This window comes from Choloepus didactylus, chromosome 5, assembly GCF_015220235.1.
Source record: "Choloepus didactylus isolate mChoDid1 chromosome 5, mChoDid1.pri, whole genome shotgun sequence".
Taxonomy (NCBI): Eukaryota; Metazoa; Chordata; class Mammalia; order Pilosa; family Megalonychidae; genus Choloepus; species Choloepus didactylus.
In genome coordinates this window covers 11,790,831-11,810,727 of record NC_051311.1, presented here as the reverse complement: position 1 = coordinate 11,810,727, position 19,897 = coordinate 11,790,831, and the positions used below count along the sequence as shown (strand labels likewise).

The window sequence follows — 19,897 nt, the reverse complement described above, 5'->3', positions numbered from 1 at the left end:
TTTCATGGCTTTAGGTATTTAAGGGTAACCTCACCTCGATTTTAGATCAATTAGGACAGAAGCCTTCATTCCACAAGTAGTTATTGAATAATGAAGATTTAACAGACTCCTTGAAACATTTCTAGGTATTTGCTAGATTTTTCAGGTAAACACATTAGAATATGAATATTTACTTGTTTTTATTAAGATATTTACATTGGCATTCAAGCTTTAGTGTTTTGTAATTAGTGGAAATAAATAGCAGAATTCTTGGTTTGATATGAAATGAGGTTAAAAATGCAAATACTTTTAATTTCTATATTTGTATTATTTGGGGACCTAGCAGGAAACAGATCGCACACCAAAGGGTTAACTGAAGACAGTTTAAGGAAGAGACAATCTACAGAGGTGTGGGAAGGTTTTAAGAGAACCAAGAAGGGGCGGTGAGGCACCCAAGGACCGGCAACAACAGGAAACCATTACCATCCCTAGGCCTGAAGGGACATGGGAAGAGGAGAGTGTCTGGAACATGGCAAGACCTGTGGCTGTGGGATGGGGTGTGACAGGAGGCATGGCCTTAGGTGGAGGAAGCAGCTTCTGCCAACATCGCAGCCAGGCAGGAGGAAGGGTGGGAAGGGCAGAATAGACTCCCTGACCTTTTTCTCTTCCCTTCCTCTAATCATTTGCCAATGCTCCACATTGGCTGAAATCAAATAGAAACCAGAGGGCAAAGGAGCCAGGTTGGTGGGATGATGTGTCCACAGAGGTCAGCTTCTGAGAGCATGGAAAGGTAGAGACTGAACTTTGAGGGACAGAGAATAATCAGGATAATATGAAAAAGCATTTTAAAGAGTTAGAATGATTTAAAAGACCTTAAGAAAAAAAAAGAAGGGCAACTGATCCAAGCCGAACTGTCTCAGGCCCAGAACAAAGATAGAGGAAGAGAATGATTAAAAAGTAAAAATGAGCAAGGGAAAAGACATGTGGTGAAAGAATTGGGAATGGTCTCATCAGGAGCTTGAAGTTGTGAATGTAATTGCACACAGGTTATTTCTTACCCTCAACTTCTTCATTTGAGTTTAACACAATGGTGGGATATCTACAATCTATTACTGACTGCAAATATTTTAGATACATATCCTCTGAAGAAGGAACACTGACAGTGACTGTAACTGAGGGTGTGTGGAACACAGAAGGCTAGGGTTAGTGGTCACAGAAATAGCCATCCTCCATAACAAAACCTGTCAGCTGCTAAAAGAAATCAAGATGCCAAAGAAATGAAATACACGGAGACAAGAGGGGGGAAACAGCAGTAGAAACCAGATCTCTGACCACTGACACCATGGTACTTACTTAAGATGCAACTCAAATCCAAAATACGCATGTCGTTGTCTCCCTAGTACAAATTACCTACCTATATTTGTAAGTATAAGAAAAAACAAAAGGTTACTCACGTTTGTGATATCAATAATAAAAATTATAATCCATCATTTGTGGAAGCAGTTTTTGAAAGCAAACTATTTTAATTATTGTGATTTTATGGAAAAGATTAGTTTTATCTTTGTATGTTTATTGACATCCTACAAGCTTCTATTTACACCTATATCTCTATTAGACATTTACCTGAAAAATTGCTCCTCAACTAAAATCTCCACACACTACCATTTTATTGCCATATTAAGAACAGAAGCCTTATTCTCCAAAGGGATAAAACTCTTTTGTGGTGCAATATGTAATAAAATCATATGGGGAGCTTGGAAAAGGCTTTGTCCCTATTATCACCTCCTGGGAAGCTTTATTAGAAAAGTTGGGTGGGTCCTGAGGACAACTGTTGGCTCTGCATCACCCGGTAAGTCAGGTTTCCTTCCTGTCTCAGGGACTGCAGAACTCAGTGAACTGCGGCAGTGACGCGGCCAGAGTCACTATTGGTCCAGGGAAGAGAGAAGCAACTTTAGGAGACCTCTAACTTATGTACCTTTGAGGGATAGCATATATAATTTAATCATTTTTCTTCAAAGCTTTAAGATTAAAATTACACATTGAATTAAGAGCCACACCGTGTTATCCTTCCAAGAAACGTAACAATTCTCTGCTTTGATAAGGATCATAGAATCGTATCATAAGTTGCACTTTTCCAACTTGGTCAGAAAATGAGGTGCATGGAAAGCATACGCTAGGTGTGGAACAGCAAGAAATATCAGTGTTTGACACAAGGTAACTTTAAGTAGAATTTCATGCTAACTTACACAGGATTCTTTTGTGGAAAGCCAACAGCAGGTGCAAAGGGTTTATGAAAAATTTATAGAAACAAACTCAATATTGAAAATGTTCTACCCATTTACATTTTTTCCCTGAAAATTTTTAAACGATTACAGTACCTCATTTTTTAGCAGAATACCTCTTCTTCAGCATATACAGTACCAGAAGCAGAGTTTGAAAACCAGTTTATCACAGTATTTACCTGTCAATCTATTAGGCATTAGGATACATACTGATCTAGTATATAGCAACTACACAGATTATAGAATTGATTTTATATATATAATCTGCACACATTACTATTCCACTGAATATAGTATATACATATATATATATTCGCATGCTTGCATGAAAATTACTAAACACCAACCCCCAACCTGTTTAAGTGAACCTAAATCCTAAGCAATTGTTCCTTCTACATTAAGATTTTTTTTTCCAATTCTTTAGTTATATTTAACAGATAAGAAACCACCATCACATATGTATCAGGTTTACAGCAGCAATTTATTCTGAGATTACTCATCAGCTTTCTTACCAGTCTAGATTTCAATAATTTCCCAAGCATTAGAGTAAATAAAATATATTCATCAAATATTCAACTTGATTTTATATATATAAAATTATCAGAGGATTTTACAAAATTGAAATTTTTTATTATAAGATTTGGGCTATCAATGTTTTCTGTGTACATTTAAAAAATAGCAGTTAATAATTTGGGAAAATGATTATAGAAAAACTAAACTCAAGAACAATTAGTCGGGAAATAAGGCAGAATATAAATGAGAGTAAATAGCTTTTGCATCCATAATCTCAACAGTTCCTAAGAACTAATTTAAGGGAGGCAGATATACACCCCACAGTTTGTAGCCAAGAACAGGCTCAGAAAATGAATAAATATTCATTTATTCAAGAAATATTTGTTGAGCATCTACTATGTGACTAGGTGCTCTGCTATGTATAGAGGGCACAGAAATGAACGAGCTAAGAAAGAGGACTCGCCACATGAAGCTGAAGTCTGGCGGGAGGAAATTAACCCAGTCACAGCTAAAGTAAGGAAGAAAATGACTTCTACCCAGTTTATCCCTCTCCTTTCTTTCTGTACGATTTCATTTCAAGGTGAGGATGAACACTGAAGGAAGCTTAGTAGGGTGGAATTGGACCGGCACTTGAGAAAGAGGAAGTAGCATATGTGATACTTCTTAAGTTTAAGGGTAGGTAAAATGTGTGCTTGAGTTAGAAAGTTATTTTTTCCCTTTCTTTCTGACCAGAAATTAGGGTAGCTGTAAAAAAGTTATAGAAAGGGGGGGAAGACATGATTCAGAAGGCCACTGAACACTACACAGTTTTTTAAAAAAGAAAAGGGAAAAAAATTACCACCAAACTTTGCAAAAGCAAGGGCGCTGGCACAGTACAAGCTTCAGCCACTAAGCATGAGCAAACGGAGGCCTGCCTGTACTTAAAACGATCATTAAGAATAATGATTCTAATTTTGGGGTTGAGAATGAGAACAGATATACAAACACAATGTACAGGAAAGAATATTTACTGTCACTCATGTACCAATAAATAACACATTCATTTCTCAAAACCCCAAAGCAAATGTGGGAGAGAATTTTTTCATCCATATTCAGGATTAGACTTTCTAATTTTAAATTACCAGACTTTATCCATAAATTTATTTCAGTTTAAAGGCCTGATGAGATTAGGTGGGTGTTCTAAGATAAATTTTAACCTAATAAAGAATCCTGTCATAAGCATGGCAAAAATCACAGGTATAATTTATTGAGCACCTACAATGTACCAGCACTGTTAGGTGATTTACTGCATGTCTCATGTTTTGGTTTTCTTGATTTCCTTACCAAGAACTCTTATTTATAACTGCATTAACTGAAATACATCTTAGCTCATAAATTCCATAAAGATGGTCTCAAAGACAACTTCAAGTATTTTCTCACTCGAAATGGGGGAAGGGACAGGGGTGAAATCTAAATCCTGCTGAATACTGAAAGACATGACTTTCTTGGTATGGGTGGTGTTATCCCTACGCTCCTTCAAAAATCCCCAACTTGTATGAAGTCAAAGACTTAAGATAAGATCAGCACTCTATCAGTCTCAGAGACCACATCTGTCAGCCTCTGCTTCTTGCCTTAAGGTCCTACTCAGGGATAACGGCCCCTATAGGTAGTAAATCACTACAAGTTAATACCTAAACTCTAAACCTTGACCCTACAAGCCACTCGGTCTGCCGTGAGAAGACAACCGGGAGGAGGGCGAGGGGCGGGGCGGGGGAGGTCGAGGTGACAGCAGGTGAGAGCCCGGTGCGGATGGGGAAGTGAGACAAGGATAGTGCTGCTATTACTCATTTTGCCCTACAGCCGCGGGGGCTAGCAAGCGGAACTTCTCGCCACTCTTTCGGTCCAGCTGAAGTTCAGTCGAATCGCAGTCACTTCCCACCACGGTGGCCTGAGGGAAAAGCGTGCGCGCGCGTCAGGCCTGCGAGAGGCAGGTAGCTTCCCCCCACCCCCACCCGTGACGCCGCGCGTCCCTGTACCCGAGGCCCAGCTTCCCGGATCGTGCCCCACCGTCTCGCGAGCGGCCCAGATCGCGGCTCTCTCCCCTGCTCGGGGTGCGCGGGGCTGCCGAGCGGGCCATGCGAGCCGAGCCCGCCCTCCAGGAAGAGCGAGGGCAGGTTGCTCAGCTTGGCCGAGGTGCGGCTCTGCAGCGCGGAGTCCCGAGCTCCACCAGCCAGACGCGTACATGCCCGCGGCGGGTGTGGCCAAGCCCCAAGGCGGAAAGCCGCCGAGCCTCCTCCTTCACCTTTCTCGCTCCGACAGCCAGACACCCTCCCCTGCCAACCCCGTCCCCGCCGTCTTCCAGGCGCCCGCGTCCAACTCCCCCTGTCCCACGACACCTGAGGAAAACTTTTCCCTCTTTCCTGGATTCAAACTCCGCAGCGTCTACGGTTGCCGCAAACCACCCTCTCCCTAGCAACAAGGTTCCGGCCGTAGAGCGAGTGCCTCTAGGTGTAAGGAAGGTGATGTCGTAAAGCCCAGAGTGTCGTAAACCAGGTGCGGTGGGGAGGGGGGAGGGGTGGAGGCGGAGGGGTGGGGGGGGAAGGGGGAGGGAGGGAGGGGGAGGAGGTGACTCGAGCATTTAGACACAAGCGAGAGGATCATGGCGGATGGCCCCAGGTGTAAGCGCAGAAAGCAGGCGAACCCGCGGCGCAATAACGGTGAGTGGCGGAGGGGACCGGGGAGCGGCGGAGTCAGGGGGAGCCGGGCAGCCGGGGCGCCCCCGGGGGTGAGGGGGGCGAGCCGGGCCGGGGGCTGCCGGGGCAGGGACGGGCCAAGTGGAGTGGGAAAGTAGAAAGTAGTGCTGTCTGCCCCCCTCGGCCGCCGCTGCCGCTGCCGAGCCGCGCCGCGGCTGCTCGCTCTCCCTGAACCGTTATGTCTCTTACCTGGCCTCTCCGCCTAGCGGCTCCCGCCGCCCTGCTGCACCCTGGACCGTTAGCCGCCGCGCCGCATCCCGGCGCCGGGAGGCCGGCGGGCACTTTTCGGTCCCGGGGGGAGCGGCTGTTGCTTCTTTCCGCACTTTTCCCCACTCTTTTCCCCCCACCCTTGCGCCCCGCTCGTCCCCTCCCCCGGGGCCCGTCCGCCTTATTCTTCCTCAGCAGAGGCCCCGGCGCCCAGAGCAAACTTGTCCCCGCGCTGCCCGGGTAGTCGCTCGGGGCCCCGGCGCGCGGGCGGGACGGGGCGGCCTGCGGGGTGCGTGTCCGGGGGCGCGTGTGTGTGTGTGTGTGTATGTGTGTGTGTGTGTGTGCGCGCGTGTGTGTGTGGGCGCGCGCGCGCGCGCCGGCGCCGGGGGTGCGCGCCGCAGGCGGACGGGCTGGGGTGGCGGCGGCAAAGTTGTGACCCGGGGCGCGGCGCGCTCGCGGGGTCGGCCCGGCCGGCGGTGGGCGCGGGTCCTCGGGCGCTCTCCTCCCACCCTCACTGCCCCGCGCGCAGGCCATCGGGCCCCGGGGCGCCCCAGCCGAGCCCCGCGACGCGCACGTTTCGTGGGGAGGGTCGCTGGGCAGGGATGGGCACCTACTTGCTGCTGCCTGGGAAATCTCGGGAGGGCGGCGGGCGCGGCGCCCGGGGGTGTTGGCGGAGTTGTACCCTAGTCGTAGAGACGGGGCACATCGCGGACAGCTCCCCCTCCCCGGGGACATTCGCTCTACGCTTGGGGAGAGGGTTCAGTGCGGACGCCTGTTTTTTCTCTTTCGGTTTTTGGGGAAGTTGTTACCTGGGCCGGACGCGCGGAGCGCTGAAGCCGGATAATAGAGCTTGGCCGGCGCTCTCGGTCTCGGGTGGAGAGGAGGAGTGGGGGAGGGGGCAGACGGACCGACGGACAGATGTCCCCGCCGCTTTCGCCGCTGCAGTGTTTACTGATTTGTGCTGATTTGCCGGGGCAACACACACACACACACACACACACACACACACACACCACACACACCACACACACCACACACACACCCTGGCCGGCGTGAGAGTTATAAAGAGAGCGCGAGAGCCCGGAACGTGTGCTTGTGGGTGCACAGTCGCGTTTTCCAGTTTGGAGCGACGTTGTAAGTTGATTGCGTCTCTGCTCATCTCGGTGGCGGCGATGTCCTTTCTCTCGTTCTTCTCCAGCATCCCGAGGTCCGCTGGTTTTTATTGTCTGGAGACTTGGTCGGGCGAGAGGGGTGAGACTGGGGCGCGGGGGCGGCGGGCGCGCCGGGGCGAGGTGCCCCCGCGCGTCCCCGTGCGGTACCTGTTTGTATAATAATGGGCGGTAACGGCCCGCGGGCCCTGCCTGCTGCCGCCGGCCCAGGCTATATAAGGAATTCCACGGGCGGCTCGGGCCGGGGGACTTACCCCGGGGCCTGCCTGGGTTTTAAAACGAGTTTCTAGGAGTGGGGAAATACGTGCGCGCAGGGTGGAATTGCTGCGGCGTCCAGAAAATAAGGAAATGTGTGTTTCAGGGAAAACTCTCGCGCGCCGCTCCCCACCCCCCGCGCCTGCTCTCTTTCTCCCTCCCCTCTGGGATGCGAAACGCGAGGTTTGGTAACCTTTCCTGGCAATTTTAGATTTTGTGTGGGATTTCCTGTCTGGAGGCAGATACGAAGATTTTAATCTGTTTCCTACCAATTGTAAACGTATTTTTAATATATTTGAGCCGACATTGAAATCACTGCTTTAATGAATGATTTCAGGTATATGAATAAACGCTGAAATTTTAAAGACGTCTGTTAGTTGTGATTGAAAGGTATATTTGGTATTCCTCATTGTAGAGCGATGACTTGTTACAGCACGGAGCGGTGCATAGGCGATTGCAATTTTAATTTCCTGTTTTAGCGTCAAATAGTGCGCGTTCTATATTAAGCTGTTGCTGCTGTTGCTGATGTGGCTTTATGAAAGGTAAGTTGGCTTGGAAAAGGCTGTTCGCTTTTTACCTTATTTAAAATGTTTATCACCAGAGAAAGGGGCTTTTCTTGTTGCTGACGACATGTGTGTGACATGCGGGTCTGAACCACCCTGCGTCTGTGCAGCTGCTGTAAACATGTTTACCTGAACAGGAAAGAATGGATTTTTCTCATAAAGATCCCGTGATAGGAATATTACACTCGTAAGGCATATCAACAGATGACTTACTGGGGGAAAAAGCTATCATGAAAGGGACTTGAAATCAACAGGAAAAAGAGGCTCTTGATCGCTGCAGCAAATGGCAACTTGTGCAGGTAGAAAAAAGATGGTGTTTAGTTTTCTCCTGCTTGTATGTCAGCCCCCTCCTGTCTGCTGCTTTCATTCTCAAGGGAGGGATTTATTTACCACGCTTGCTGTCAGTGTTTTTCCTTTGTGTTTAATATTAGAAAAACAGATTTGGGGCTGTTTAGCAGAAAACGTCTTGCCTGCAGTATGCATTACTCCCAGAAAACAAAAGGTGTTTAAGATAGTACTGTACCAGTACAGGTATCTTCCATTTTCATCATTTTGGCTCTGTCTTTGTATTTCTTTTTGTTCTCAAATGCATTTTATCCATTGCTGATGATTATAGCCATGTTACGTGGTTTAGCCTTTTATTTTCCGAATCAAAAATGAAGTTATATGCTATTGTGTTGTGAAACCTCAGGATAGGTACTGGTTAATATTTCTTAGCAACGCAGTCATGTTTAAGTTGCAGATGTTTATTGGAGAGACTTGCCTGGGAAAAAATGTTAACCCTTAAATCTTTTTAGTGAAGAAATAAGTGAGGTGTGCAGTGGGTGATATTCATAAAGATACTTTATTCTGTTTTTTCAATGTGAATAATATTTTTGTTCCTTTTCACATACGGTATGCAGATTTGACTGCTAAGCTTCCAGTAAAGCATTTTAATTTCCTCCCTGGAATATATTTGCAGGGTAGAGTGTCCATGGGAGGCTCAAATAATGTAAATTGACAGGACTAACCCAGAGGAGCAAGGCTTGGCCAGAGCATCAGCCTGTTTGGCGGCTTCATGGTAATGATGTTAGCCATCACTAGAGGAGTGGCCTCAGAATTGATTAAATTGATTTTTACCGTTTATAAGTTGATGTTTTGTTTGTCGTATTGTAAAAATCTCTCCTCTCTAGTTTTCCACTTTTTAGTCTCTTTGATTTTCTTAATGTTTTGGAGACATGCGCTCCAGCTTCTAATGACTACATGCTAATTAATTCACTTTAGATGTAATGGCAGGTACATATCTTTCTGTCATTAGCACCGCTCTCCCTGTTGTCTCAGGAAACCACCGGTAGAGGACGCTAACAAAAATGATTATTGGTGTGGTAATGCCACAAGGCCCTCTCTCTCCTGTGCTGATTGGGACCTTCTGTAAAATGCTATTTTATTGCTATTTAAAACTAGCCCTGGGTCAAATAGGCACAAGCATTTTCTGATCTTCTGTGACTAGAAAGAAGTAGGTATGTTTTAATTTGACCAACTTTATACATTTGAGCTCTTTAAATCTTTAAATTAAGATGGCTATTCATTGTCTTGCTACTTTAGATCAGTTGTATTACTGCTTTTTAAAAAAAAGAGTTTTGTTTTATGTTGTTAGGCTTGGGGAAGAATATGTTATGACTGACCCCATATTTATTTTGTATTTATTACTACAGTTTTTAATCTCCTTTGTTATTCCTAGTGAAAACCATGTAAATATATTTTTAGACATTAAGAAGATGTAAAATTTTGAAGTATGATAAGGACAATTATAATTAATTGATTGATAATATTATGTAATTACTTTTCCAAAATGTCTGTAGACTTGAGCTAGAAAGGAGTTGGCAGACAACTATTAAATAAGGTGTTAACCAGCAGTCTGTCACTCAGATGTTAGTGATTTTTAGATTTTATCTTTTCCTTCCCCTTCAAGTCCATTTCTTACTGTCCTACCCCTCTTCCCCCTTATCTTAAGAATCAGAGAGTATATAATTTTGAAATTTACTAACTGTAAATTAGGGCATATAAGTTTGTTTTGAGGTTTTAAATGCAGCAAAAAAATCTTTGTAGTTAATTTTTGCATGGTTTTCAAAGAATTCTTTTCAACAGGCTATGCAAATTTGAAATACTTTTATATGTGAATAATTACATGAGAGTTAATGTTTTTAGTTAGGTGTTTTTGGATTGTATACATATAATTATGTTAATATAACTATAAACTTTTGGAAGCCTTTCACTGAGGTCATATGTTAGTATCGATTTCCCTAATTATTTTAATGGTCTTTCTACAAATGCACCAATACTGATACCATAATGCAATAGTCATACTTTTTTTATTGAATTAAGTGGAAATTATCTGAACTAATCAGATAAGCCTGTGTGAATTTCTCATTTTAGGGTGTCATGGTTCTTTGAGTATGGGTATGTACATCAATAACTAGTTTAACATGTCCTGATGGATATTTCTTGAATTTGGTGTTCTCCTAATTCCTGAGGGCCTAGTAGTGAATAGGTGTGATTCACTTACTTTTTTATGAACTGAGGAACTTTATCATGAAACTGACATATGTAATTGTAGTTCAGAGCAAACGTTAAAGTATTTACAAATTGAGAGCATCAGTTACTTGTTAAGATGAACTGATACAAAAACATGCAAAATGTATGGTTAATACTTCTTTCTTCTCTCTGTAGTTCCCAATATTTTTTAAACATCATACCTTCCAGTGTTTGCAGTTTTAGTAGCTTTGAAGCACGTGATGAAAACGTCTGTCAAATTGGGAATGATATTTTTAAAATAACAGCTTAGTGAGTTCTCATAGTTGTGCTTCTCTGTTGTGTCGTCCTCCCCGTCCCCCACCCTCCAACCCCTGCCTTTTGCTTTTCTCTGTATAAATCACTTCTAAGCATGTGATTGGAGCCAGATGTAAACACGGCTGCAGTTTCATGTGGAATTGCATTGCTGGCTGCCCTGAGCTACCTGTGCTGCCTTGCAGAGGAGAAAGTTGTGCAGGGGTTGTACAGAGTGCACTGAGAGCTCAGAGGACTGGAGGTTATTGCAGGAATAGTATTTAGGACTGAAAAACGTTTAGTTAACTTTGCAGCATGATTGCTAATGTATGTAGAAAGTGGATGTAGTTCATTTCTAATAGAGATATAAACTAAAATGACAGTGCCTGTTGAAAGAAGATTTTAAACATTTAAGCCAGAAAAGTGCCCTGATTAGGAAATATGATAAACTGGTTGTGAAAATACTCAAGAGGGTAGATGTTTATGTATCACTAGTTAACTAAATTGAAAGTAGAAAATAAAACCTAATTGATAGATACCCAGTAGAAAAACTTTTTTAACAACCCTAGTTAAAATATGATTCTGATCTATAGGGCATAATCTTTTTTTTTTTTTTTTTTTTTTTTTTGGATGGGACAGTGTTCTGAGTATTTTATCCCCAAAGGAAGCATTCTTAGTTCATCAATTTCACTAAAAAATTTTACTTTCAATATGGTGTGAGCATATCTGGATTTTAACTTTGATGGAGATGAGTTTGTTAACCTGAAATTGGGTTACTTGAAAATATGGCAATATAATGTACTGCTTAAAGAGAAAAATGCTCTCTATTAAGTAAAAATTGCCTAAGATTGTTTTCAGAGAAAAATTTAATATTTAGAGCTTGCTTCAGTAATTCTGTTAAACCATACTTGGGAATGTATCATACAGGTTTAGGTAAATTGAAAGATTCCAAAAGGAAGAACAACAAAGCATAGTTCAAGTGTATGCCTGTATTATATGTTTGAGGCTTTATTAGAGACTTGTTTTTTCATTCTCTAAAAAGTTATTTTCCTCTCGCTTATTTCTTCAATCAGCTGCTTCTTGTTTAATACATATTCTCTATCTACATAGAGAGTGCCTTTACTGTCCCTATACACATTCCTCACGGTCAGCATTATGTGTTTATTGAGACCTGACAGATGGAGCTGAGGCAGGGGCTAGGACTGCTGTACAAAGCCTCATAGTGTGGCGACATGAGAAAACCTCTCAGCATCTTTTTTTTTTTTTTTCCCCAGTGACACTTACGTCTCTGCTGGAATTATTAGTAACTGATGCTTGTGACCTCGCAACTACCCCCACCCCATTCTTTAAAATTAAAGGTGAATGGAAGATAAATCTACAAATGCTAACAATTTCTTGTTTGCTGTTGTATTCTAAGAATGTTGACAGTCCTCTTAGTTTCTCTTTTAAAATATTCTAATTTCATGTTTTTAGATATTCTAATTTCACTTTTTAAATGAAATGTTATATCATTATTCTTTAGGTATCTCAGTTACTGTTCATGTTCACTAATTTGTAGTACATTGTGATTTCCTTTATTTTTAAGGTCTGTTTAGTTCACAGTTCTATTTAGTTCACAGTTCTAACAGAATGCTTGGTTTTTTGTTAACCAGACACTCCTCAGAGTCTGACTAGTTTATTAATTTAAAAATTAATCATTCTTTTGGAATCCTACATTTTATATAAATTTAGGGATCCTCTTGTCCAAAATAATTTTATAATGTGAAAACTGATAGAAACTGAAATTTAGGGTCTTCAAGTAGAAATTTCAGAAGAGACTTTAACATGTATTTTGAGAAGGAGAAATGCCATGCGGATATAATGACATATGGAAGAGCACATAGTAAAATCCTTCAAGGAGTAGATTTTTCTTACCTGTACTTTTCATATCCAGATTTTTAAAAATCATAGCTATGTAGGGACATACTTTTAAATATAGCCTTTATTGGTACATCAGTATTTATTTCTGGTCAGAAAGTATGAAATTGTAGCATCTCTAACATAAGATTTTATAAATATAATATTTTATAAATATCAACATATCTCTAATAAGTACTTAAAGTTTTCATCAATAGAAGGTTGAATAGTGAATCTATTATCCCTGTCAGAACCTGGGTTCAAGGTAACCTTGCTTTGCCTTGGATACTTCAAAAGGCTTTGAAAATCACTGTATCTCTTAATGTTTTCTCCTTTCTACCCTAAAACTAAGTTACTATTTGCTTCTATTGCTACATCACTCTTCCATACCTCTTTTGATACTCTTTTTTTTTGGGTGAGGGGAAGCAGTTGGAGGAGAGAGGAAATAGTCTTAAATAAAGACGTGTAAAGAATACAAAGTGAAATAATTTTGCAGCTGGAGAGATTTGAGAGAATCATCCAAAACCATTTTTTTTTTTTTTTTGGCAGATAAGGAAACAGATTCAAAGAGGAAAAATGACTTAGCCAAATTCATATTACCAGTTAGCTTGAACTAGGGTCACTGCTTTTTGGTTTCTAGTTCAGTGTTACTTTCATTAGACCATTTTGAGCATATTTATCTTTGAAGGTAACAGGCAAGAATTAGATGCCTTGAATTAACTTTTCAGATTTCTCATAGTTAAAACCAAATCATATTCTGTAGAATGCTCATTCATCTCAGAAAGAGGGATTTCTGATTCATATGTACAAATCTGTCAGATTTGATGGTTTATACGACTTTATCACTTAGAACATTTTCAGATGCAGAGTTGCTTTAATATTACGTAGAGGTGTGCTATGGTTCCCAGTCTGTACATGGCCTGTATCTTATTTGGATTTTTATTTTTCTCCTAACCCCCAATTTCAACTCCCACTCACTCTGTCTCTCCCAACCCTCACTTGTACCTAATCTAATGTGTTTTTTTTTTCATGTTCTCGTTTATGTATCCATCCTCGTAAAACTTCGTAGTTCATTGTGTGTTTTGTAATTGCATAACTGCTATTTTGCTGTATATTTCATTTTTCTTTGTTTAGCATTGTGCGCCAATTGGTCCATGTTGGTGTATGAACATCTAGTTCATTTCTTCCAATCGGTTATGGTATTGTGAGGTTTGTATCTAATGCAGATTACTTCCCCATTCCCTTCATGGTGGGTGCCCAGGTTAGCTCCATCCCTTGAATGCAGATAATTCTGTAACTAACATCCTCCTACAGGTGCTAAGTCAGTGTGAAAGAGTTTTTCTGGGGATGAATATCCAGGAGGGGTGTTGCTGATTTATAGGTTAGTCACATCCTTAATATCATTAAGTACTATCGGATTATTACTAAAATGGCTGCACCAATTTTTACCCTCACCAACCGTGTGTAAGAATTCCTGTTTTCTCACATTTTTACCAGCCTTTGGTATTGGACAACATCCTACATTTTGCTGATTCGACAGTTATTAAATAGAATCTCATGGTTGCTTTAATTTATGTTTCTCATTGATCATTTCTTTATATCCATGCTAGCCATTTGCTTTCCCTCTTGGTGTCCTGCCTCTTCATACCCTTTTCCCATTTTTGGCAGTTCAGTTTCTGTCTTTTGAAATTCCAGAATTCCTTGTGTATTTGAGATATTAATCCCTTGGTGGTTTCAGACATCACAGATACTTTGACCCATGTGCCAATTATCTGTTAACTTTGACCATGGTGCAGGAATCCTTAATTTTAATTTATTCAAGTTTTTTACTTTGTGGGTAGTAAGAAATCCTTCTGAATTCATAGGTTGCAAAGATATTTTCCTAGATTTTTCAATATTGATTTTGTAGTTTTACCTTTCATATTTAGATCTTTAATGCATCTGGAGTTCACCCTTCACATATAGCATTTCTTTCTTATGAGGAGCAAACAGTGGTTAAGAGCTTGGGTGGATCCTGTCATTTATTAGCTGTGTTACCTTAGCCAAATTCCTTAGTCTCCCCATGCTCTGTTTCCTCATATGTAAATAGGGATGATAATCTCAGCATGGGAGGCTTAAATGAGACAAGATATATGAAGCACTGGGTATACTATATGTTTTAAGCATTCAATAAATGGCCATTTAAATTTTTACTTATTAGATTCAGTGTATTTATTTTAACTACATTTTTTTGTCAGCTGACTCAATTTCTTATCTTCATGTCCAATTTTAACTGTAATATAACTGCCACCTAAAAGGATGTTTTAAAACATGTTCACTGTTTTCTGTGGCTTTGTCCTTAAACATTGCTTAGTTGTTCTGGCTTTAGACAAGGCTATTTTTTTATATCGGTAATAGACTAGTAGACTGGTAATACTCAGTGCTACTTTGGCTTTTACTTTGATGGGGCTGTGTTGGACTCTTTTTAAGGGGTATTATTTAGAGACCCCACCATTTCGTTTTTATGTATGTTGACATGAATTTAAAGGATAGTACACTAGTGTTACTCTATTGCACAATTCAAAGAAGTCAAGCTCAAGGAAGCCAAGCTTTATATTTTATCTTTGAATAGCCTAAGCAGTGTGAAGTCCACAGATTTTTAATCCATCCACTTGGCTTGCAGTAGCATTCATGGAGACAATTGTCTTGCTATGTTCCTACAGTATAAATCATAAGACAAAAGTTACCATGCCCTGTTGGTTTTTTTAATCCTAATAAACTTGTTTGAGATATAATTTACATGCAGTAAATGTACCATGATGCATGTACATTTGGTGAGTTTTGGTGCATTTATACCCACCACAGTCAGGATTTATAACATTTCCTTTACCCCCAAAGGTCCTTTAAATCCTATCCTAGTCAACCCTTCCTGTCCCCTGGCCCCAAGCAACCAACCATCTGCTTTTGGTCGCTGGAGTTTAGATGGGTTTGTACAATATGTGTACTTGCATGTCTGACCTTTGCTCAGCATAATGTTTATGAGCTTCATCAATGTTATTGCATGTGTCAGTAATTCATTTTTTATTGCTGAGTAGTATTCTGTTGCTTCAATACACCACAATTTGTTTATCTGTTCACCTATCAGGGGACATTCGAGTTATATCCAGTTGTTGGCTGTAATGAATAACGCTGCTGTGAACATTTGCATAAAAATATTTGTGTGGATTTGTTACATTTCTCTCAGGTAAGGAGTAGAATTGCTGGTTCATATAGTAAGTAAGAAACTGCCAAACTATTTTCCAAAGTGCTTATGGTAGTTCACATTTCCATCAGCAGTGTTTGAGAGTTCTAGTTGCTTCACATCCTTGCAAACAGTTGGCGTTGTCCCTCATTTTAATTTTAGCCATTCCGGGAGGTAGTATAATTTTATTTTTAATTTGGACTTCTGATGACTCAATGATATTGAACATCTTTTAATGTGCCCAATGACCATTTTTAGATCTTCTTTTGTGAAATATCTGCTTAAAGCATTTGTCCATTTTTATTGGGTTGCTTGTCTTTTTACTGTTGGGTTGTGAGAATTCTCTATGTATTCTGGATCCCAGTTCTTGTTGTAAATATTTTCTACCAATCTGTGACTTGTTTTTTAAAAAAATTTTCTTAATGTTATCTTTGAAGTACAAAATTTTTAAATTTTGATGAAGTCCAGTTTATCATTTTATTCATTTAGGCTTTGTGTTTTTTTGTGCCCTAAGAAATTTTTGCCCACTTCAAGATGAAGGTTTTCTCCCGTTTTTAAAAGAGGTTTATATAGCTTTAACATTTAGGTCTGTGATCCATTTCAGGTAAATTTTTGATTATCCCCTATCTTGAACTTATCTACAAACCTGTATGAGATAGCCTTGAGTAATTAGCAAGAGGCAAAAAGTTGCTCTGACTCACCCAAATCTGAATAAGAATTTGTATTCGAATTAAAAAAATTTTTTTCAGGGTCCAACTAAAGAACCAAAGCTGAAGATTGCAGAGGAACATAGATCCTGGTTCTCTGGTTTTATACCTTTTAAACTGAAAGCAATTGCGTTGCACCTGCTCAGTCATTGTTTACAAGACTTTTCATGTCCTTGGCACATTTTTAATTCACTGAAACATTCTTGAAAAAGAGTGAAGTTTCAGAGAAAGATGCCCAGGGAGATTGGCCACAGTTAAGTACAATGTGAATGTCATCTTCATGGTCTCTTACTCTGACATGATTTTAATGAATTTAGCACTATACCAGTTCTTTTTTTTGTCCCATAACTTTTATCTGTGCACAGGGGAATTTGTTTAAACCTATTTATCTTCAGTTCTTTAAGGGACATAGTTTTGTCTGTTTGATGCAAAAGTTTCTTTAGCCATCTGTATGTTCCTTGGCTCACTGCAGTGAGGATTCCACCCGATTGGCCCCCAAAGTTGCGTTGGTAAAGGTCTCCAGCAGCCTCCCCTCCAAATCCCATGAGCGTTTCTCCATCCGTATCTTATTTGACCTCCCTGGATTTGATATTGTTGGCCTTCCTGGAAACTTTTGCTTCATAAACTTCCATATTATTTCTCTTTTCTAATTTTCTCATCTCTCTTCCCTTTCTTTTCTCTAGGAGCCTTTTTCTCTTTGGCATATTACCTGGGGCCATGTCCTTATTCTGCTTCTCTTCTCACTCTATAGCCCCTACCTAAAAGTTTGCTCCAACTCTCTTAATTTTAGCTACTGATGTTTTCAGATTTTTTTGTGTCTTGCCCTGACTCTAAACTGAGCTCCTGATGTGTCTACACACTTGTCTGTGCAGCTTCTCCACCTGTATATCCCACTGGACTCTAAAGCTTCATATGTCCAGATTTGAACAAATGCCTTCTATCTCCTCTAGCCTGCTCTTCCTTCCATGTTCCTCTTCTCAGTACATTGCCACTGCCAACATATGGGGCTCCCAATTTGGAACCTAGGGTTTAGCTCCCCTGCTGTGACCTGATCATCACCGTACCTGTCATTTCTACATCGTGAGTGCCTCTCAAACCAGCCCCTTGCCCTCTTTCTATTGCCTTAGCCCTCTCCTCTCTTGCCTGAACTCTTACACTCTTATCGTGCTGATTTGCTCCCCTTCCTGTGGTCTCCCCCTCTTCTCTGTCATCCAGGCTGCTGCCCAAAACATCTGTAAAAAGCAGCCTGATTCAGTCATTCTTCCAATTGAATTCCTTCCCTGGCTCTCTGTTGACATTGTAGATGACACCAAGACCCTTAGCATGGCACCCAGGCCCTGATTTTTGACCCTGGCCCTGCTGCTGCCTTGGTCCATCTGCTGACTCCTCCTCTCCTGTACCTGTAACAGCTGTCCTGCCTCCAGGCCTTTGTATACACTTTGTTCCCTCTGCCTGAGAAGTCTGTCCTTTCCCATCTCCCCAGGCCTTCTAGTATATTTTCAAAGGTGACTTCCATAATGCTTCCATTTTTCAGAGAAAGTTCATTACTTTCTCTTCCGTTCTACCTGTGTCTTCTATTGTGACCGTTCCGCCATGTTCTGGTTTTGTTGACTGTCATTCCCACCCCCCGCCCCCGCCTGTGGTCTCCCCTAGGACGGAGGTGGCTGGGCCATCCTGGCACACAGGTAGCCGGAGTCGCAGTCACGAGAGCACAGCGCCTGCAGCACCCAGCACCTCAGATGCCTGCGCAGCGCCACGTGCTGTGCGTTTATTCGCTCATTTGCATCTCTCAGTAACCCTATTAAATAAATGCTATTTTTGACCCTTTTTGGAGATGAGGAAACAGGCGATGTGAGACTGAGTAATCTACCCAAGGTTATGGGCTAGTAGTGGAGCAGGCGTGTTTGCGTCAGGCTGGCCTGGCTCTGAGGTCTGTCTCGGCCGCGACCCTTGGTGGTCCCCAGCCTGGGGCACAGCTCCTGGCCCCCAGAGGGCCCTCATTGCTGATGGAATGAGTGATTCTTGAGGGAGGAATTTTACTGTCCCCCTCCTCCCCAAAGGTAACTTGAAAGACCTTAGTAAGATGTGTTTAGGCTTTGTTTTCCTGTATTCCATGAATGTTTAAAAGCTTACACACCTGAATTGGTGATGTATTATTTTTATTTGGAAATTGAGTCCATTCTTCTTACATTGATGAGTTTTTGTTTAAGTTATAATGTTACGTCTTTGAATTCCCCCCCCCAAAAGGTAACTTATATACTTTTAACATTATCTTGGCATAAATGCTTGATAATGTTGATTTTTAGCAGTATACTTTACCCCCTGCCCCATTTTGTTACTGCTGAAGAAAAAAACTAGTTATTTTGAGCTTTGATAAGTTGATACATTCGTTTATTTACACCCATTTATCTTTTGTAAGTCCTATAAAATGTAGACGTCACTGGACTAAATCCCATGTAATTCTTATGATAGTTTTTCTATGTGACTTTTCTATTTCCTTTTATCAGTCTATTAGCTATAAAATCACTCCTATTCCTTCCAAATCCTATAAAACTAACTTTTATCTTATTTTCATTTTTATATTGCTTTTAACTCTGTGTCAGCCTTGAACCTTGTAGACATTAATGGATGATTCTTTTTGATCTGATATACTTAGGTGCATTTATGGAAAGAGCATTGAACTGGGAGATAGAAGTTGTAGATGCAAATATTGGATCTGCTATGAATTGATCTGTGAAATTAGGACTGTGATTCAGTCAGTCTGGGCCCAGGTCTGTTCGTCTGTAGAGTGGATATAATCTCACTATGCTGGGTGTTGCAGCTGGAGGTGAGGAGACTGGCGGTACCTTGCCCAGAGTTGCTCATTGTGCAGTGGGGAAGAAAAACAGGAAAGCAAACCTTGGGAGTACAGTTTGGTAACTGATGTGATAGCTGTTCTATTGCATGTGCGTGGAGGGGATGGTGCTCAAACTGAGTCTGAAAGGAAGGGTGGGGTTCATCCAAGTCAAGATGTGGAAAAGAATATTCCAGGCAGAGGGAAGAGGTGTGCAAGTGCATCTCTTTGCACACACACGTGTGTACATGCTAGTCAGGTGGACTGGGCTGTGCAGGGTTGGAGGAACAGCCAGGCGGAAGAGAGAGGCTGAAGGAGGTGGACGGCAACGCTGCATGCACCACCGTGCTGAGTTTGGTGTTTGTCTTGGAAATGGCCCAGGGTCTTAAAGCAGGGGAGTGACCTGATTATAGATACAGAATCCATCATTTTATGTTTCTGTCTCTATTAAATAATGCTAAAATGGTTAAAAATTCAAGAAGATGAATGCTTGCTTCATTAAAAGCGGGAAAGTGTAGAAGTAAAAGCTGATTCATCTGCTTTCCTGACATTTGAGTTTTTGCTCTTCTACTCTCCAGTGCTAATAGATTTGATAGATTCCCGTAGCTCCGGCTCTGAAAGGGTGCTGCCGCCGCCCCCCTGTGGCCGCCGCTCACGTGGCCGCCCCCCCCCCCCGTGGTCGCCGCCCCACCCCCCCCCCCACACACCCCACACACCGTGGCCGCTGCCCCGCGGC

General features: G+C 41.8%; 1 protein-coding gene across 2 annotated transcripts in view; it reads left to right on the top strand.

Annotated features, from left to right (window-relative positions):
* Positions 1–5,390: 5,390 nt before the first annotated feature.
* The window catches only part of ZEB1 (zinc finger E-box binding homeobox 1), a 167,880-nt gene continuing 153,373 nt past the window's right edge, over positions 5,391–19,897 (top strand). For both annotated transcript variants that reach the window (XM_037837942.1, XM_037837941.1), the window contains exon 1: positions 5,391–5,470. In XM_037837942.1, coding sequence (XP_037693870.1) covers positions 5,413–5,470 — 58 coding nt within the window. In that variant the 5' untranslated portion in view covers positions 5,391–5,412. The remainder of the gene's footprint in view (positions 5,471–19,897) is intronic.